Below are 16,362 nucleotides of genomic sequence, written 5' to 3' on the forward strand. Positions count from 1 at the left end.
TGTTTTGTTCTGAAGCACCTTATTAAAATCCTAACCTCATCATCATTATTTAATATTTATTATGCCTGCGCTTCATTCCTCTCTGAAGTGTAATATCAACCCTTGGGAGCTCACTGAAAAAGTCAGAACAAGTTAAAATAAAAGTATCTGACAGCCCATAAATATGAATCATGTAGACTGATAATTAGAAAAATATTTTAATATTTTATTAAAATATTATAGAAATTATTCTTGTGTTAATATTTAATATTTTTGAATGTGCAGCTTTTTCTAAAAAGAATGGTCATTTATTCTTAAAAAAATAACAATATCACTTTTACCAAACCAGTCAATGGAACTGTTTTCATATAACTCGACTCACTACTTCCGCTTATGATTAATAGTATGCTTTCACTGCCATTTTTAATAAATTGCCAGACCATTTGAAAAATCTTGCTACCAATTTACTTTAATTAAAAGATTTTCTTTTGCAGAAACAAATTATTCAGTCTATGTATAAATAATACTAATTATAAACGAACAAAACAATTATTTATCCGCAACATGTTCAATGTGTATATAAATATCTGCTCAAAATTTCTTTCTATAATTCTGAATTATGACTTATTTTGTAGTAATGGTTTTTTACTTATTTACTTCAACGTTACTTACACATTAATTTAAACACATGTATTCTTACAATTTGTTTTTATGTTTATAATTTATCTTACATTGACATGATCTAAGTAACATATTATTATTTTGATCAGATTAAAGATTTATTTATATTTAAAAATTCTGGATTCTAAGAAAGGAAAACTCTTGATTCAGGATGTCATTCGATAAGGATTTTGCATTTGTCCATTTGCTTTTGTAACATATTTTAGAAAAAAATAGAAGTATTGGATGAAACGTTTAAGAATGTAATATCAGTCCAGCAGAAGAATGTTAAAATTTCTTGAAGTATTATTTTAGCGGAAATAAAAAAATGAGCTAGAGAAAGTATTAAATGTTATTAACTCACCGATAGAAGGGAATTTATTCAGAAAATGAAATCAGAATTAAACTATACAATGAAGTATAAAATTAAGGTGATAATGATAAGTTTAAATATTATGATATGTGACTTAATATACCAGGAGCAGGTTTTTAGCTTAAGTGGGAACAGTCTGGATGTAAGGGATACAAAGACTAGTTATTTATCAGTAAAATATAATGGATGGTCAGTGAAATGATGATAAAGTGGGTGGTAATGTAACAGAGAAAATTAAAAATAAAATGAAATTTTGAACAGATTGTAGTTTACAGAAACAGTGTGCAGTATGGAACCTACAAATGTTCAAATGATATTTCTTCTTCCAGATTTTCTTCAAATGTATTGGATATAATAGTTGCTATGGCTCTCCTCTCTGATCAATGATAGGAATCTTCTCTTAATAGATGATGTTCTTCATGTATCCTCACACAAGAAAATTCTGGAATATAACATCTGGATTTCAAACTGGCCAGTTGTTTGGATTTGAATTTCTAATACAGCCCAGCGTGGACAGACACAAATATTATAATGGCCTGGAGAAATTTTGCCAGAAAAAAAATGTTTTTGCTACTTTTCTTGATCAAGAACACATAAAGCTCAATTTTTTTCCAGCTTATCTAAGATTCTTCCTAAGATCAGAGAATTCAAACCCATTGTTGAGGCCTTGACTCAAGGCTATGAAAAATTGGCTATTAAGCCTGAGTTTCCATTCCTTCCATGATTCTACAGCAGAGGTTGCCTCAGCCTAAACGATACACAGAAGTGCTGAAAGAGAGGTGGAAGGCTAGTCTGTCCTGTAAGCAGCCAGAGGTTGTGTTTGTCAACCCAAAGGAAGGAGCAATTACAAAAACAACTAAGGAGATGGATGTGTTTTAGGTTGTCCTTCGACAAAAGAGGCAAAACCTGAGAATTCATAATATTAGAGAGACGAAAAAGGATTTAGTTGTCATTGCTGACGACAAAGAAACTGTCCAGGTCATCTCTGACTTTAAAGTTGACCCTAAAGGCAAGAGGCACCCTAAAGTGATGTCTATGACATAGTTGAGGCTGTATGAGGAAGAATTAATGGCTCTCATTAGGGAGCAAAATACTCAGATGAATGAGGCTACATTCAAGTCTGAATGTCGATTATTATTTAAATCAGGTAAGTGCGAGGCGGATTGCTACCATGGGATTTTTGAGGTTAGTCTTAAACTTTTCAAGAGCTTCACTCTGGAGGGCAGGTTGTTTGTAGACTTTTCTTTGTGTAAGATCAAGAGGTATTTAGATATCCAGCGCTGTTTTTAAGTGCTGCAGGTTTGGTCACAGGGTTGTTCGATGCAAACTGCACGATGTTCACAGAACATCGTGCAGTTTGCACTCATTGTGCTGATGAAGGAAACATGCGTGAGGAGTGTCCAAAGAAGTTGGAGGGTCCAACTTGTGTTACTTACAAATGTCTTTGGAAGGATCATCAGCATTCTGTGAACAGTAAAGATTGTGGGTATTATCAGAGAGTTCTCGATATGTACTGTAATTTTATTTCGTTAAATGATTAGATTTGATCAGTTTTAAATGCCAGGGTGCTTACATTGCTTAGGTTGAGTTCAGAGAGATTGCATTACGTAGAGGATTTGCTGGTTTTTTGTTGCATCATCCATATATTGTGTCCAGTGATCTGCCAGGTTTTTCATGTTGGAAGAGGTTCTATTGTGGTTGTGAAAGTATGTCTGCTATTTTGTGCAGAAGGGAACTTGATTATGTCTTTATTACTCTCGAATAATCAACATGTTGTCCATGTAGATGTTAAGAAATTGTATCTATATGTTGCTAGTTCATGTCTCCAGAATAGGGATCCTGCTGATTGTCATCTTCAGATTTGGGATAAAATTCTATGATTTTCTGGCACTGTTCCAGTTCTTATAGATGCAGATGTGAATGCAAAGTCACTCTTGTTGTATAGCAGTTTCAACGATAATGGCGGTGAATTAATAGAGGGCTTTTTAATCCAGCATAATCTGCAGGTATATAATTTACCTGGTGAGTTGCCCACCTATGTAGGTATGGTAGATGGGCATTGATTGTTTGGTGGAACAAACATTGATGTTACTGTTAGTAGGTTTATCTCTGCCAATGTCTGTAATTGGAAGATAGTTGATGATTGCTCAAGTTATCATCGATTGATTGTCTAAGAGATTGCTAGTGGCTTGAGTGAGTGCTACTGATGTAATGTTCTTGTTCAGTAGGGTTGTTCCTGCACAGGCGTGTGGACTGGAAGAAATTTTTGTTGATTTTCTTTCGACCAGGCTCTGAGTTCTGTATGCCTTGGATTTGGAAGATCTGGTATTTGGTTTGTCGGTGGCTTTTATTGATGCCGCTGAATGTTCAATTCCCTGAAGTTCCGGTCAAGAGAGGATTGCATCAAGGTGGAATAGAGAACTGTCAGGCATGAAGAAGGGGTTGTTTGTCATTTGCAGAGAGCTTCTCAACGTGAGGGTGATCTGGAACGACGGGTAGTCCTTGTTGCTGAATACAGAGATTTCATTACTTTCATAAAGTCCGGACTGCAAAAAGAGACTCCTGGTATTCCTTTGTTCTTGAGCAGGGGAACAGGGATCCCTGGAGCGTAGTATACAGGGTCATGGGACACAAACGCTGAAAGGATGTTCTTCTGTCTACTCTCTCAATCAGGTTTGGTGTAATTTGGATACTTTTGAAATTTTACACAAATTACTAGACTATTTAAAGCCTGATGACAGTGAAGCTGGAGAGGCTGGATACCATCTGCAGGTGTGGCGAGAGGTTGCTCAGCTCCGTGGGGGTACAGTGTCCTTTGAGATGTGTGCAGTGGCTGAGATGTGTCAAGCTATCTGTAGTTCAGGTTGGGGCAAATCCCCAGGCTTTGATGGAATAACAGCGGAGCTTCTTGTTCGCTAGGTTGGGGTGAGTGTGAGAGTTGTCACATGAATTTTTAATCAATTGTTGTTTGGTGGATACTTCCCTGTGTGTTGGAAGAAGGGGATTGTAAAATTGTTGTCTAAAGGTGACGACAAGGATCCTGTCGTTAGTTCTTTGTATAGGCCCTTGACGTTGCTTCCGGTTATTGGTAAGGTCTTTGAAAAGGTTCTGTATCTGCATATAAAGGAGATGTTAACCTTACAAAGATTGTTGATAGAGAATCAGTATGGGTTTCATCCTGGAAAGGGTACTGAGGATGTCATACTTCATGTGATGAGTGTGGCAATGACCAGTGAGATGGGAATATGTCCTGGGGGTTTTCCTAGACATTTCTGGAGCATTTAATAACTTATGGTGGCCTTCTGCTATTTACAAACTTCAAAATAGAGAATGTACTAAAGGGATGTCCCCAGGACAGCATGTTGGGTCCTTTATTTTGGGTGGTGAAGTTTGATTCTCTCCTGTGGCTGAGGTTGCCCAGCAGGTGTTGCATCATGGCTTATGCTGACGATGGGCTCCTGCAGGTTGAGTAGAGCTCGCGAAGGGAGGTTGAACACTGAGCCACTCAAGCTTGCAGGATAGCTATGAGGTCATCACTACAAGATGACATTTAGCCTGGAAAAGACCACGATGATGCTCCTCAAAGGCTATTTGGCAGTGAGTCAGCAAGTCAGCGAGTCTGTGTTTCGATGGCAGCCCAGCGTTTAAAGTATGTTCAGGTTCAAAAGTATCTGAGGGTGTTTCTTGATGAAAAACTGCAATTTAAGAAGCAACTTCAATATATCTTATACATACCTTCAATATGTACTGGGAAGGCCTGCAGTGCCTTCTTTGGTATTTGACATGTGGTCAATCCTGATTAGAGACTTAATTTTAAGACCATGAGCATCCTGTATAAAAATGTGTACAAGGTCATTATGATGCTATATGCGGCGCCTGTTTGGACGGATAGGCTAAAATATAGTTATTGGGATATATTATTAAGGGCTCAACATGTAATATTGTTAATGGTAACAGGTGGTTACCGTACTATTTCATGGGAAGCAATTTTGGTGATTGCAGATGTGAAACCGATAGACTTAATTGTGTCTGAGCAGCGGTATGTTGCTAAGAAGTCTGATAAGTTGACTTTGAATAAAGTTCAAGAAATTGAACAACATGGCAATGCCTAGTGCAGGTCAGATGCGATGAGACAGAGGATGGGCGTTCTACGCATGATCTCTTTTCAAATGTTGGTTTGCAGGATGTCTCTTGGGTACACTCTAATAGATATGTAATGCAATTTCTTTCCAGCCATGGTGCTTTTAGGGACAGACTGCAGAAATTTGGCCCGGTAGATTCTGGATGTGTCTTCAGTGTGGACAGTTGGATGACACCTACCATGTTTTTATGAGTGCTCAAAGTATGAGTTAATGCGCACGAAGACCATCTGTCAGCTTGGTCTTATCGGGTTTGCATTGGATCTCCATGTAAACTGGAGGAGCTGGATGGATTGGGCAATAATGGAGAATTTTATAGTGTACTTGGTAAAGGAAAGGATTGCTGAGGGGATCTAGAGCTCTGTTTGGATTTCTCTTGTATTCCGTTTTTGTTATATAAATTATGTTTTTGTCCTTTGTTTTGTTTTGTTTCAATGTTACTGTGTTATTGTTCCATGTAGTATTTTTATATTTCGTCTCTGTGTTTCATGTTGTGTGTTGAACTCGCTTTTACCTTCTATGGAGAGGTAGTTCAGTTCCTTTATTTCAGTCCTTTCAAGTTCTTTCAGTTTCGATAACATGTGTTTTGTGTTTAGTTCATTAAATAGTAGTATGCGAATGGAAATATCACTCGTGGCATTTACATTGGTGACATCCTGGCCGAGGTGGACAGGAATATGTCAAAAGCTGAGGTTTCGAATATGACCTCTGGTAGAACCCATAAGGGTTACGAACGTAGGAGGTGGTGGAAGGTGTCTTCCCCTATAGGGGTCAGGATGATGATGAATGTCTGTTTGGTGATGTCCCTTTTAAAACATTCTATTTTACTATTTTTAGTGTTTTATACATTATTTGAAGACCATTGATTATATTTTTATTTTTTCTAAAATTATGTGTATATATTACATAAAATATTTTAATAGTTATCTGTTTTTAAGAAAAATAAGTTATAAAAGATTATTATATTTTCATGCATAGTTAAATATTTTTAAAAGATATAGGTTAAAAGGAATATGTTCAGAAGGTTTAGTAATTATTAGTATTAAATTGTGTAATAGATAATTTAATATAGAAATAAATGATAAATTTTATGAAAAAAAAGCCAGATACTGAATCTAAAAATAGAATTTGTATTTTTTTTTGTGAAGGATGCAAATATGTTAAAAAAATTTCATTTTAAATGTGCTTGTGTGCAGTTTAAGTTTTATTTTGTAAGAATTCGGTTGACTGTGAATAGGGCTTTGTTAATAATATAAAAAAAATCTATTAGTGCCTTTTCAAGGTCATTTTATATTTCTTTACTTACTAATTGTTCTTAAATTTTATTAAATTTTGTGTAACATTTTATCAATAAAAAATTAGTCATTTTTTTTAATAAATATTTTAAGTAATATTGTTATTTATGTAGTTAATTTAAATGTTGATTAGTTTTATTTACTATTTTACAGATACTGAAAACTGTAAATATATTGAGAGTGACAATAAAGAAGTAGCAATGAAAGATTATAAGGAAGGCAAATGTAACAATAGTAGCAGTAATAATGATAATAATAAAAATGCAGTTAATTCAATAAGAGTAAATAATACTGGTTTTGATACGGATATATCATCAGCTGGAGTCGGAGGTCAGCCTGCTGATAGCAGTACTGATAGCAGTAATAATAACAGCAAAATGAAGAAATCTGAATCTATCAATACTAGTAAATCAAATAATCAAACAACATCAGAAATGTCCACAAACGCTGGAAAAAAGTAAGTAATTTAATTTTTTTTTGTATTTTAGTTTTATCCTCTTTTGTGTACAGATGTGTATATGCACATCTATGTTAATAAGTAAGTAAATACCAGTTTACCATCTTTGAGCATAAATAACACATGAAAACTTTAGTTATAAAATAAAATGAAATGAATTTTTAACTGGCAGATGTGTTTGTCACTGAATAAATACATCTGACTTAAAAATACTGTGGGAGTATTTATGATGTAAGGATAATTTATTGGACTTATGGTCTTAGGTATCATATACAACTTGCTGATTGGTTTTATAGTAGAGTCTATTAGTTTCAAATTTCTCTGTTGCATATTTTCATAAAATGTCGTTAGATTTATGCTTAGTATAGTAGAACCTTCATCTTACCCTCTATTTTCATATTTGGGCTCTACTGTTTTCTGTAGCATGAAAATATTTAATAGTTTCAGAAATAATAACAATTCATTACTCTCAAACTATAAATTTCAATCTGTGGTTAATTTTATCCAACAGCTGGATTATTTGCTTTATTATATAAAATTTTCTTAAAAATAAAATCATTAGTTGCAAGTATTATATTCGTGATAATGCTAAAATTTATATTAGTCACATCATAGGAGCGAAATTCTGCAATTTGTAATTTTACTGGAATATTTAAAAAAAGCAAATATGTTTTTATAACTGTTGCAGTTGAATATGCAATGAAGCAGTTGAACATGTGAATGTTAAAACTAAACTATTATCATTTTAAACAAGCTTCCATTATTATATTGAAGATCATAATGAATTTTTGTCCATAAATGTAATTTATTTACTAATTCTTTATTTTTATACAAGGAAAAGTAATGGGTGCTTTGTGAAGCCTAATATTTCTAGAAAAACTTAAAGGAAAACAATTATTACTGTTCTTAATGTATTCTTTCTTTAACAAAATAATCATTATTTACTTTTTATACGTAAGAATTATAAAGGTTTTTAAAACAATAATTTTGTTAATTATATTTTTTTTTAGTTCCTTATCTTTATCGTACCTATCTTAATATATTGATATACATGTCTTGTAATACAGTCGATCATATATCATGCATGGATGTGAGTGGACTCTGCAATTGAGTTGTAAGATGTATTATTTATACAGTTAAATTTTTTAATTAATTCCTTTCTGTGCTTCCTAAAAGTGTGCAGGAATTGCTTTAAAATCAGTGTTGGTTGTAGATGGAAGGTACTACAGCAACATTATGGTGTAGTTTTCTGATTCATTCCTATAATGATTCGGTATATAGTTTACATAGTTTGTATATAGTTTTACAAATGATACATTTGCATATAGTCATGATGCATTCGTATTTGTATGTACCGCATTCTGTAATTGCATGATTGCTTTTTATTGTTCTGTGATAGCCGATTCATTGTGCTATTATTTCCTGTGACTATTATCCACTGATAGATTAAACTGAAAGTATCAGTAGATTTTTTAACACTCAAATTATGTTATGTAACAGGACATATGATCTAACATAATACTAGTTTTAGATACTATTCAATAAATCTATGAATTTTTTTTCTAAACGTAGCCTGTGCTTGCAGTTATTGTTTGAATGGCTTGTAAAATTTAAGTTGTTTTATAAAATTCTGATTTATGAACAACCAATTTAACCAGATTTTTAGAACTAATTTTTTTATGAATTATCATTATATTTAATGTAATCAATTAATTGTTCCTTATGAACTATTATTAACAGTAAATATCTCGTAAATATTGCCAAAGGTAAAAGAAATTGGAATTGACAATTAGAGTCAAATTTTTGTTTGAATGTCACTACATCTAAAGTAGACATTTGATTTTCATTTATTGCAGTAATATTATTTTTAGAAGATAAAAAGTGAAAAATATACCTGTATGTAAGATTGTAAATTAAAAATTTAATTGCTTTTCTTTTATAATTTTATATTTGAAACAAATTTTACGTTCAGTAGTGCACTGCAGCTGACAGGAAGTGAGGCTCTCTTACTACCGCTTCACCTGTATTGTTTATGCATAAAACATATTCCCACCTTTCTGAGTTCTGTTAGCATTATGTTTACAGTTAATTAATTGTAATGTACTGAAACATTATGTATATAACAAATAGGCTTTACGTATAATCTATTATGTGTACATCACTTGTAACTTATACATTAAGCCATTACTCTAGGGCCTATAATGCAATGTACTAATTTGCCTTTTATGTAATATAATGCTATGCAAAGTTACATTTAACAGCAGTGTACTTCTAACCTAGATTCTAAACTGTATTGTTTCTTGAGAAATTATTGCATTTTCATTCCTGCAGGAACTAAAAACTTGTTGTTTTTCATTTGAATATTTAGTATTGTTGACTTAATCTTACTATTTCTACTATTTCCTACTCTGATTAAGTACTTGACTACAGGTTTCAATTTAAACGAATTCTTCATTGTAACTTAAAATACACATAAGAAAAAGTCGTAAAAATTATAAAATAATTATGTAATGCAAAATAAAATAATGTTGGCCTTTATTTGAAGTAAAACTTGGAAGAAAATTAAATAAGTTCTGTTAATAACATGATCTTCCAATGTTCTGCCTAGTGGAAGGTCCATTACACTTACACCACTGCTGTCTCATATCTATTTCTATCCCAAGCCTTCTCCTTTGCCTCCTTATACTTTCCAGTTTTCACCTCTTCTGTTAATTTCATTCTTTTTCTTCCTTGCTTCCTTTCTCTTATTACTGAAATTACAATACAGTTGTCAAGATTCCACTTCTTCCAACCTAGTAACCTTTTTTTTTGTTGAACTTTCCATATAAGTGCACTTTTTTCTTTAATTCTGTTCATTACTTCCTCATCCTCACTTTTATCTGTCCATCTAGCTTTTTTCATCCTTCTCAATTTCTACATTTCAAAAATCTTGATCCTGTTCCTCTCCCTCATCGTACATGCTTCACTTCCACACAAGACATTCCATAAATAACATTTGGTTAACCTTTTCCTTAACTCTAAGTTCAGATTTTCTTTACATAGTGATTTCCTCTTCCTACTGAAATCTTCCTTTACCATTGCTATCCTTCCTAACATGATGAATCATTAAATTCAAATAAGGATTATAAATTGTTACAAATAAAATTAATTGGATAATCTGAAAATAAGAAATGATGATTTTGTTGTAGAACTCAGTGTATATGCAAATAGAATCCATTCATATTCTCACTGCAAAAATTACTCATTACTCTTAAGTTACCTTCAGCCGGACTTGTTATGTCTAGAATAATATTTAATAGCAGTGCACCTATTTATGTTATTATAGCTAAATAAATAATTCTTAATAATCATATACGATTCAAAATGTGATATAAATTATGTTTTAATGGTTTGATTAATTTATACTAACTGTAAATGTATTTATAAATACTGTTTGATTGGCATAGATTTGTTTTAATATAACATGTCATTTCATTAAAAATAATTAAAATAAAAATACATAATACCTAAACTGCTTACTAGAAAATATGATTCGTCTAATGTTATTGCAAATAACATGAAACTTTTTTTATCAGGTTCTCCATAGTTCTATCCCTTTTTAACAATTGTTGATTTTCTTGTGCTTACTGTATCATCAGTTTTTCTGAGATATATTTTTATAGCATTGGATCACGACAATAAAAATTTATTTATCAATATAGTTTTGTAAACACACATTATATCAGAACAAAAATTCCATTCTTTATCTAAGTTGATATATTTGAAGAAAAAGATTTAACTTTCAAGAAATAGTACATTTAAAACTGCCAAGCATGATTTTTAAAAATAATTTTTGAAAAAGATAATGTATTTTAAACAAAAACTGTTTCAAATGCAGTGAAGATTGTGTTTATGGTAAAAGGATTTTGCCAAAGGCTGAAAAATCCACTTATACCAATCGCTTAGAAAGGATTAAAATGAGTTATGTGATTATGATTAAGGCTCATAAATCGGGACTGATAAATCATGGTAATTCATGAGACCTAATGTATATGGAACAAAACTTGAAAATTTAAACCTTTTATTCCAAATACTATTAGCTTTTATATCTCATTTAAGTTATTTATTATAATTTTATCTTCCTTTAGTAATGGTGGTAAATCCTTGAAAGTGAAAGGGAAATTTTCATTCTATACTTATGTTTGTGATTTTCAAAATGAGACTTGATTAGTGAAATTTAGTTTCTTGATTATTCGAGGCTTTTTTTGTTAAGAATTTCAACTCTTAAAAATATAGTTTTTTAAAAATCATACGTATTTCGTGTTTAAAATTTAACAGGTTTTCTGGTTGATGAATTTTCATTCCTCATTCAAACAATCAAAAATATTTAATAATCAAACAAGGGATCTGAAAGTTAGAGAAAATTAGGTTTTTAATCGTATAATAATTTAGTTCACTAAATTGCATAACAGTCTCTGGTTGCTTCACAGAGCAAATGAACGTCTGTTATTATTCATGAGCATATGTTTTTTATGTAATTAAAATGATTATATCATTGTGATTTATTTTCTAAAACCAGCTTTAATTTCATCACTTCATTGTAATGCTCTCTAGATTTATAGGTGTAGGATTTTATAATTTAACATTTTATGGTACTAAGTAATTAAATTAATGTAAGAAATTACATTTTTTTTATTTTACACTCATTTTTCAGGTTCTTGGGGGGAGGGACTTAGGGGGAGCTTTGATAAGATATTTTTCCGGATACCAAAAGCAAATGATTTTAATTAATGGTCATTCCATTTATTCCTTAATCATTTTCAGTTATTTGGTTTTGATATTTTATTAGAACCAATATACCAGATAATTCAAAAAGGACTTCACAAATTTACAAGCATATAAACGTTTGTTGAGATAACTTACAGATTTGGTTGAGGTCTCATTTCATAGAAAAACACATCAAGTTTGTCACCCAATATTCGCTTTTATTTGATATGGTTTTCATTTGTAATGTGACATACATCCCACCTAAAATCGATTTCATTCCAGACTGTAGCTAGCAAGTTAGGTGTCACCTCTGCAACTGTGGTGTTAATTCAAAGTTTTAGTTCAACAAGACCAGCAAGCAAAGGTGGTATGTAAACCTGATCATTAATGAAACCCCATAAGAAAATATCTAGTAGGGTCAAATCTGGGGAGTAAGGTGGCCAATGCAATTGGACCTTCATGACCGATCTACTGACCTGGAATCAAGAAAATCTTTGACTTTTAGGTGGTGCCCCATCTTGCCGATAGTAATTGTGTCCATCTGGATCATCATTGTCTAACACCAGGAATTAGAAAATTTTGAAGCATGTCACGATAACGATGCCATTTACAGTTGCCGCCTGGAAGAAGAATGGGCTATTTATATTTAGTCTTTGCTTAGGACACAAAAAATATTGATTTTAGATGCTGCAGAGTTTCATGAGGGTTTCTGCTACCCCATATTCAGCAATTATAGGTGTTCACTTTGCCACTGATGTGAAACATTGATTCATGAATAAAAATTTCATTGTCTAATAATGTATCATTATCAGCAATTCTACATCATTTCCTCAAAAAACTACACTGAGAGAGTAACTTTGTTGTCATCTATAGTGTGTTGAAACATGGTTAGTTTGTTTGTCTTCAAGTGCAATTGTTTATGTAATACGCCCCAAACAGTTTCTGGAATGTCGGTTCCATGTGTCGCAGATCGAGTTGATTTCATTGAACTATGTCCAAAGCTTTCTCTGAGTTATTCCATGACAGCTTCAGGAATGCGTGGGCATCCTGGTGATTTTGTATGTTTTAACAGAACAACCTGTCTTCAACGAAGGTTTTGTGCCAAGAGTAAACTGTATGCCTACTAAGATGCTGCCTACCATACTTTCTACAAAAATTACATTGAACTGCAGTTGCTGATTACAAATCATGAAACCAAAACACACAATGAGCATGTTCTGCACCAGTAAATGTATTCATTTTTAACAACACTGGTGACAGCAGTGGTGGCTGAGTCTGTACTAATGAACTATGCAAGTCAAAACTTGATGTGGTCTGCTTTGAAATGAGACCTCAACCAAATCTATAAGTTATCTCAATAAATTTTTATTTGCTTTTAAGTTGTTAAATACTTTTTGAATCGCCCAGTCTTTAAATGGCTAAATATCTCTTGATTTTTTTTAAATTTATTTATTTTAATTCTTAAGTAGATGAAATTGAATTATTTTATAATTATAAATAATTTTTACTAATGTAAGTAATAAATAATGGTGTTTTTAATAAACGTGGTTTCATAGTAAAATCTAAGTGACAGATATGTCTTCATAACATAGACAGTAATTTGTTGTAATTGACATTATGTACATACAAAGGCATGAATCTCTCTGCCAATGACATAATGACATATATATTGTAGTTAAAACATCAACTGGGTCAATATAGTTTTCTTATGCAATACATGATGTTTTATTTATACTTGTGAAATTACATTTACTCTTAATTAATCTCGTTAACGCTTGTGGAATGCTTTATTGTTTCTGTGTTTTGCTGTTTATAAACAAATATATTTTTTATTCTTTTTTTCATGTTACAAATAAAAATTAATTCCTAGTACCCAATTGACTTCTTAGCATTATATTTTGAACAATTTTAATTATTTTTTGTTTGTTTTTAGAACTTTAATAAGTTTTAAATTTTACAATTACAATTTTTATTGATTTTATATGTTGTATGATGTATGTTATTTCTTTTTTAATGAATTAGTTATGTTTGATATCATCAATATATTGAGAAACTCTTGTCTATTATTTCATATTGATTTTGTTACCCCTTTTATTTTTTCTTGCTTCACATGTTTATGATCTTAAATTCAAAGTAAAAATGCATACATTTGTAAAAAAATAATCATACAAATGATTAGGATTAAAATAATAAAATGCCAAAACCTTTTATAGAAAGGTAGTCAAAATATATTGGCATTACAGTATTTTATGAATATGTGTAATTCTGTCCTGCTATAGTTATAAATTACAAACAGTTATATTTGTTAAGTGCTATAATAGTTGTTGATCTCCAAAAATGAGTCATTCTTGCAAATTACATAATTATTCACAAAAATAATAAGCATCCAATGTGTAAAACTTACTTTGAAAAAAGTTAGATTGAATTGGCCTTTTGTTACTTTTTTCCTCTGAATACACTAATTGCATATAAGCTTACTAATCATAACAAAATTTCATTGTCACTCAAACTTATAAGTGACTGCGTATTTAGCAAACTTCATTATTTTCACGAAAAGCATTTCTGAATAGTGCTCCTTGTATAGGTGCTTTATATGTATTGTCACTGCCACAAAAAAATGAGGCCATACATGTTATAAAACAATAAATGTAGCCTTTTCTTTTGTGAAATAGTGCCTTGAATATATTGCTTCAATACAAAAAGGGAAATGTTAATTTTAAAATTACACTTTTTTTACTTTAATGAATAAGGAATCAAAATCTTTCTTAGCTTTAAATTACTCTGGTATATGCTATACCTTAAATTAAAACTTTTAAGATTAGCATTTGTGTTGCCTTAGAGCCATTTTTGGGAAAGAGAATTGTGAAATTAGAAATGACAATGATTCATTTTATCCTCTTTTTATGAGGATAAAATTAAATTATTTATTCCTTAATATACTGTGTTGTAATTAACTTAATTTTGAATGTAATTCTAATGTGAAATTTATTTAACAAAATAAAAAATTTGATAACATGAAGATTGTTGAGTGATTCAGTCAATATTTAATGAAACAGCATGAAATTGGTCATTTGAAATGAGTTTTTACCACATTCACATAAAGTTTAACATCGCAGTTAGTGGTTTTCAAGGCTATAATTGAATCATTAAGTTGATAAAAAATCCAATTTAGATTGTGTGCACTTAAAACAAACAAAGAGCATATGAGCAATAATAACTTTTCTCTTTTTGTTATGTTATCATTTCTTTCACTTAAATTTTATTTTTTTATTTTTATAATAAGGGAGATTAAATTGTGAGATGATTTTACTATTATGTTATATCTGTAATTTACTTCTTTCTCTCACTTCTCTACAAATTTTGGAAAATTTTAATGTTTCTTATCAGAGTTTTCTTTAGAAGAAGAAATATATTCTTAATCTGAGCATTTAAAATTTTTATGTTTGCTATAATATTAAAGATTTTTGGATTATTAAAATTAAAAATTTAAGTATGAACTCATAACCAGGAATTTCAGAATTCATTCAAGCATTACTAAAATTTTTCTAAATAGAAACAGGATGTGCATCCATATGTAAAAAAACATTAAATGCATTAATGCGTAAAACAAAATCCTGACAATATAAAAACAACATATTTAATGAAAAAATAGAACATAGGTACAATTTATTGCTAGATTACATACATAAAGGTTTTATAACCTCTAAAATGTATACCATTAACAACAATACTTTTGCAAACTTCACTAAGGATAAGTAGTTCTTAAACTCATTCAGAAGGCTCAGATTCTGTTAATTTGAAAACAAATTGTTTATAATTTTTAGTAATTTTGAAGAGTTTATCAGAAAAAGTTTATGGTTTATTTAACAGATATTGTTTTAAATTTTGTTTTGTATTTAATATGTCATCATTGGAGTGTAAAAAATCAGATTTAAAAACAAAGTGATGTGAATCTAACATTCAAGTAAAAAAAAAAAAAATGTTTTATTTGTAGCTAATAAAACGGGTAGGTGGACTAAAATTTACTAATGGGTGTTTCAAAAAGGATGCAACCCTAAAATTAAGAAGGTAGAAGTCATGCATAGGTAAATTTTATTTCTCCTTTTATATCAGTTGGCAACACTATACTCAAGGTTAGCAGCAGTCAACAGTTGAATTGTCCTTCTTATGCACTACACTTATGCTACACCAGTGTAAATTCGTCTATTGCATTAACTATGTCGATTTCCAAGGATAAACATGTGATTATTATCGAGACTATTGCGTGTGTAAATCTTACTGAAGAGTGAAAGTTGAGTTTCGGATAAAATTTTCCAATTTTTCGGTTCCTGATTAGTTGACAATACTGCAGTTTATTAATTTTGTGAGAATGGGAGTGTACATGATCAGAAAAGCACAGGTTGACCATGACTGTTAACATTAGAAGAAGTTCTGGAGGCGTGAAAGAATGTTTGACTCACTCGCCCAGAAAATCACTCAGAAAGTTATCTTCATAGGTTGGGCTTTCACTATACAGTTTTCAGAGCTACTAAAAAATTACAGTTGCATGCTTATTGTATCTGTCATTCAAGAACTGAAAGAAGTAACCCACAGAAGACGTTTACAGTATTGTCATTGGTTTCGTTCTCTTGTTAACGATATTGAAATTTTGAATCTTGTTTATTTCAGCGACCAAGGCATGGTTTCACTTGGATGGCTACATTAACAACTAAA

The 16,362-nt window shown here is 31.1% G+C and overlaps 1 protein-coding gene across 1 annotated transcript in view; it reads left to right on the plus strand.

Moving 5' to 3' along the window:
* Positions 1 to 16,362, plus strand: part of Zmynd8 (Zinc finger MYND-type containing 8) — a 186,878-nt gene that overhangs the window by 53,569 nt on the left and 116,947 nt on the right. Inside the window, exon 3 of the mRNA XM_075379370.1 lies at positions 6,600 to 6,903. Coding sequence (XP_075235485.1) covers positions 6,600 to 6,903 — 304 coding nt within the window. The remainder of the gene's footprint in view (positions 1 to 6,599; positions 6,904 to 16,362) is intronic.

Source organism: Lycorma delicatula, chromosome 12 (assembly GCF_047948215.1).
Source record: "Lycorma delicatula isolate Av1 chromosome 12, ASM4794821v1, whole genome shotgun sequence".
NCBI classification, from domain to species: domain Eukaryota; kingdom Metazoa; phylum Arthropoda; class Insecta; order Hemiptera; family Fulgoridae; genus Lycorma; species Lycorma delicatula.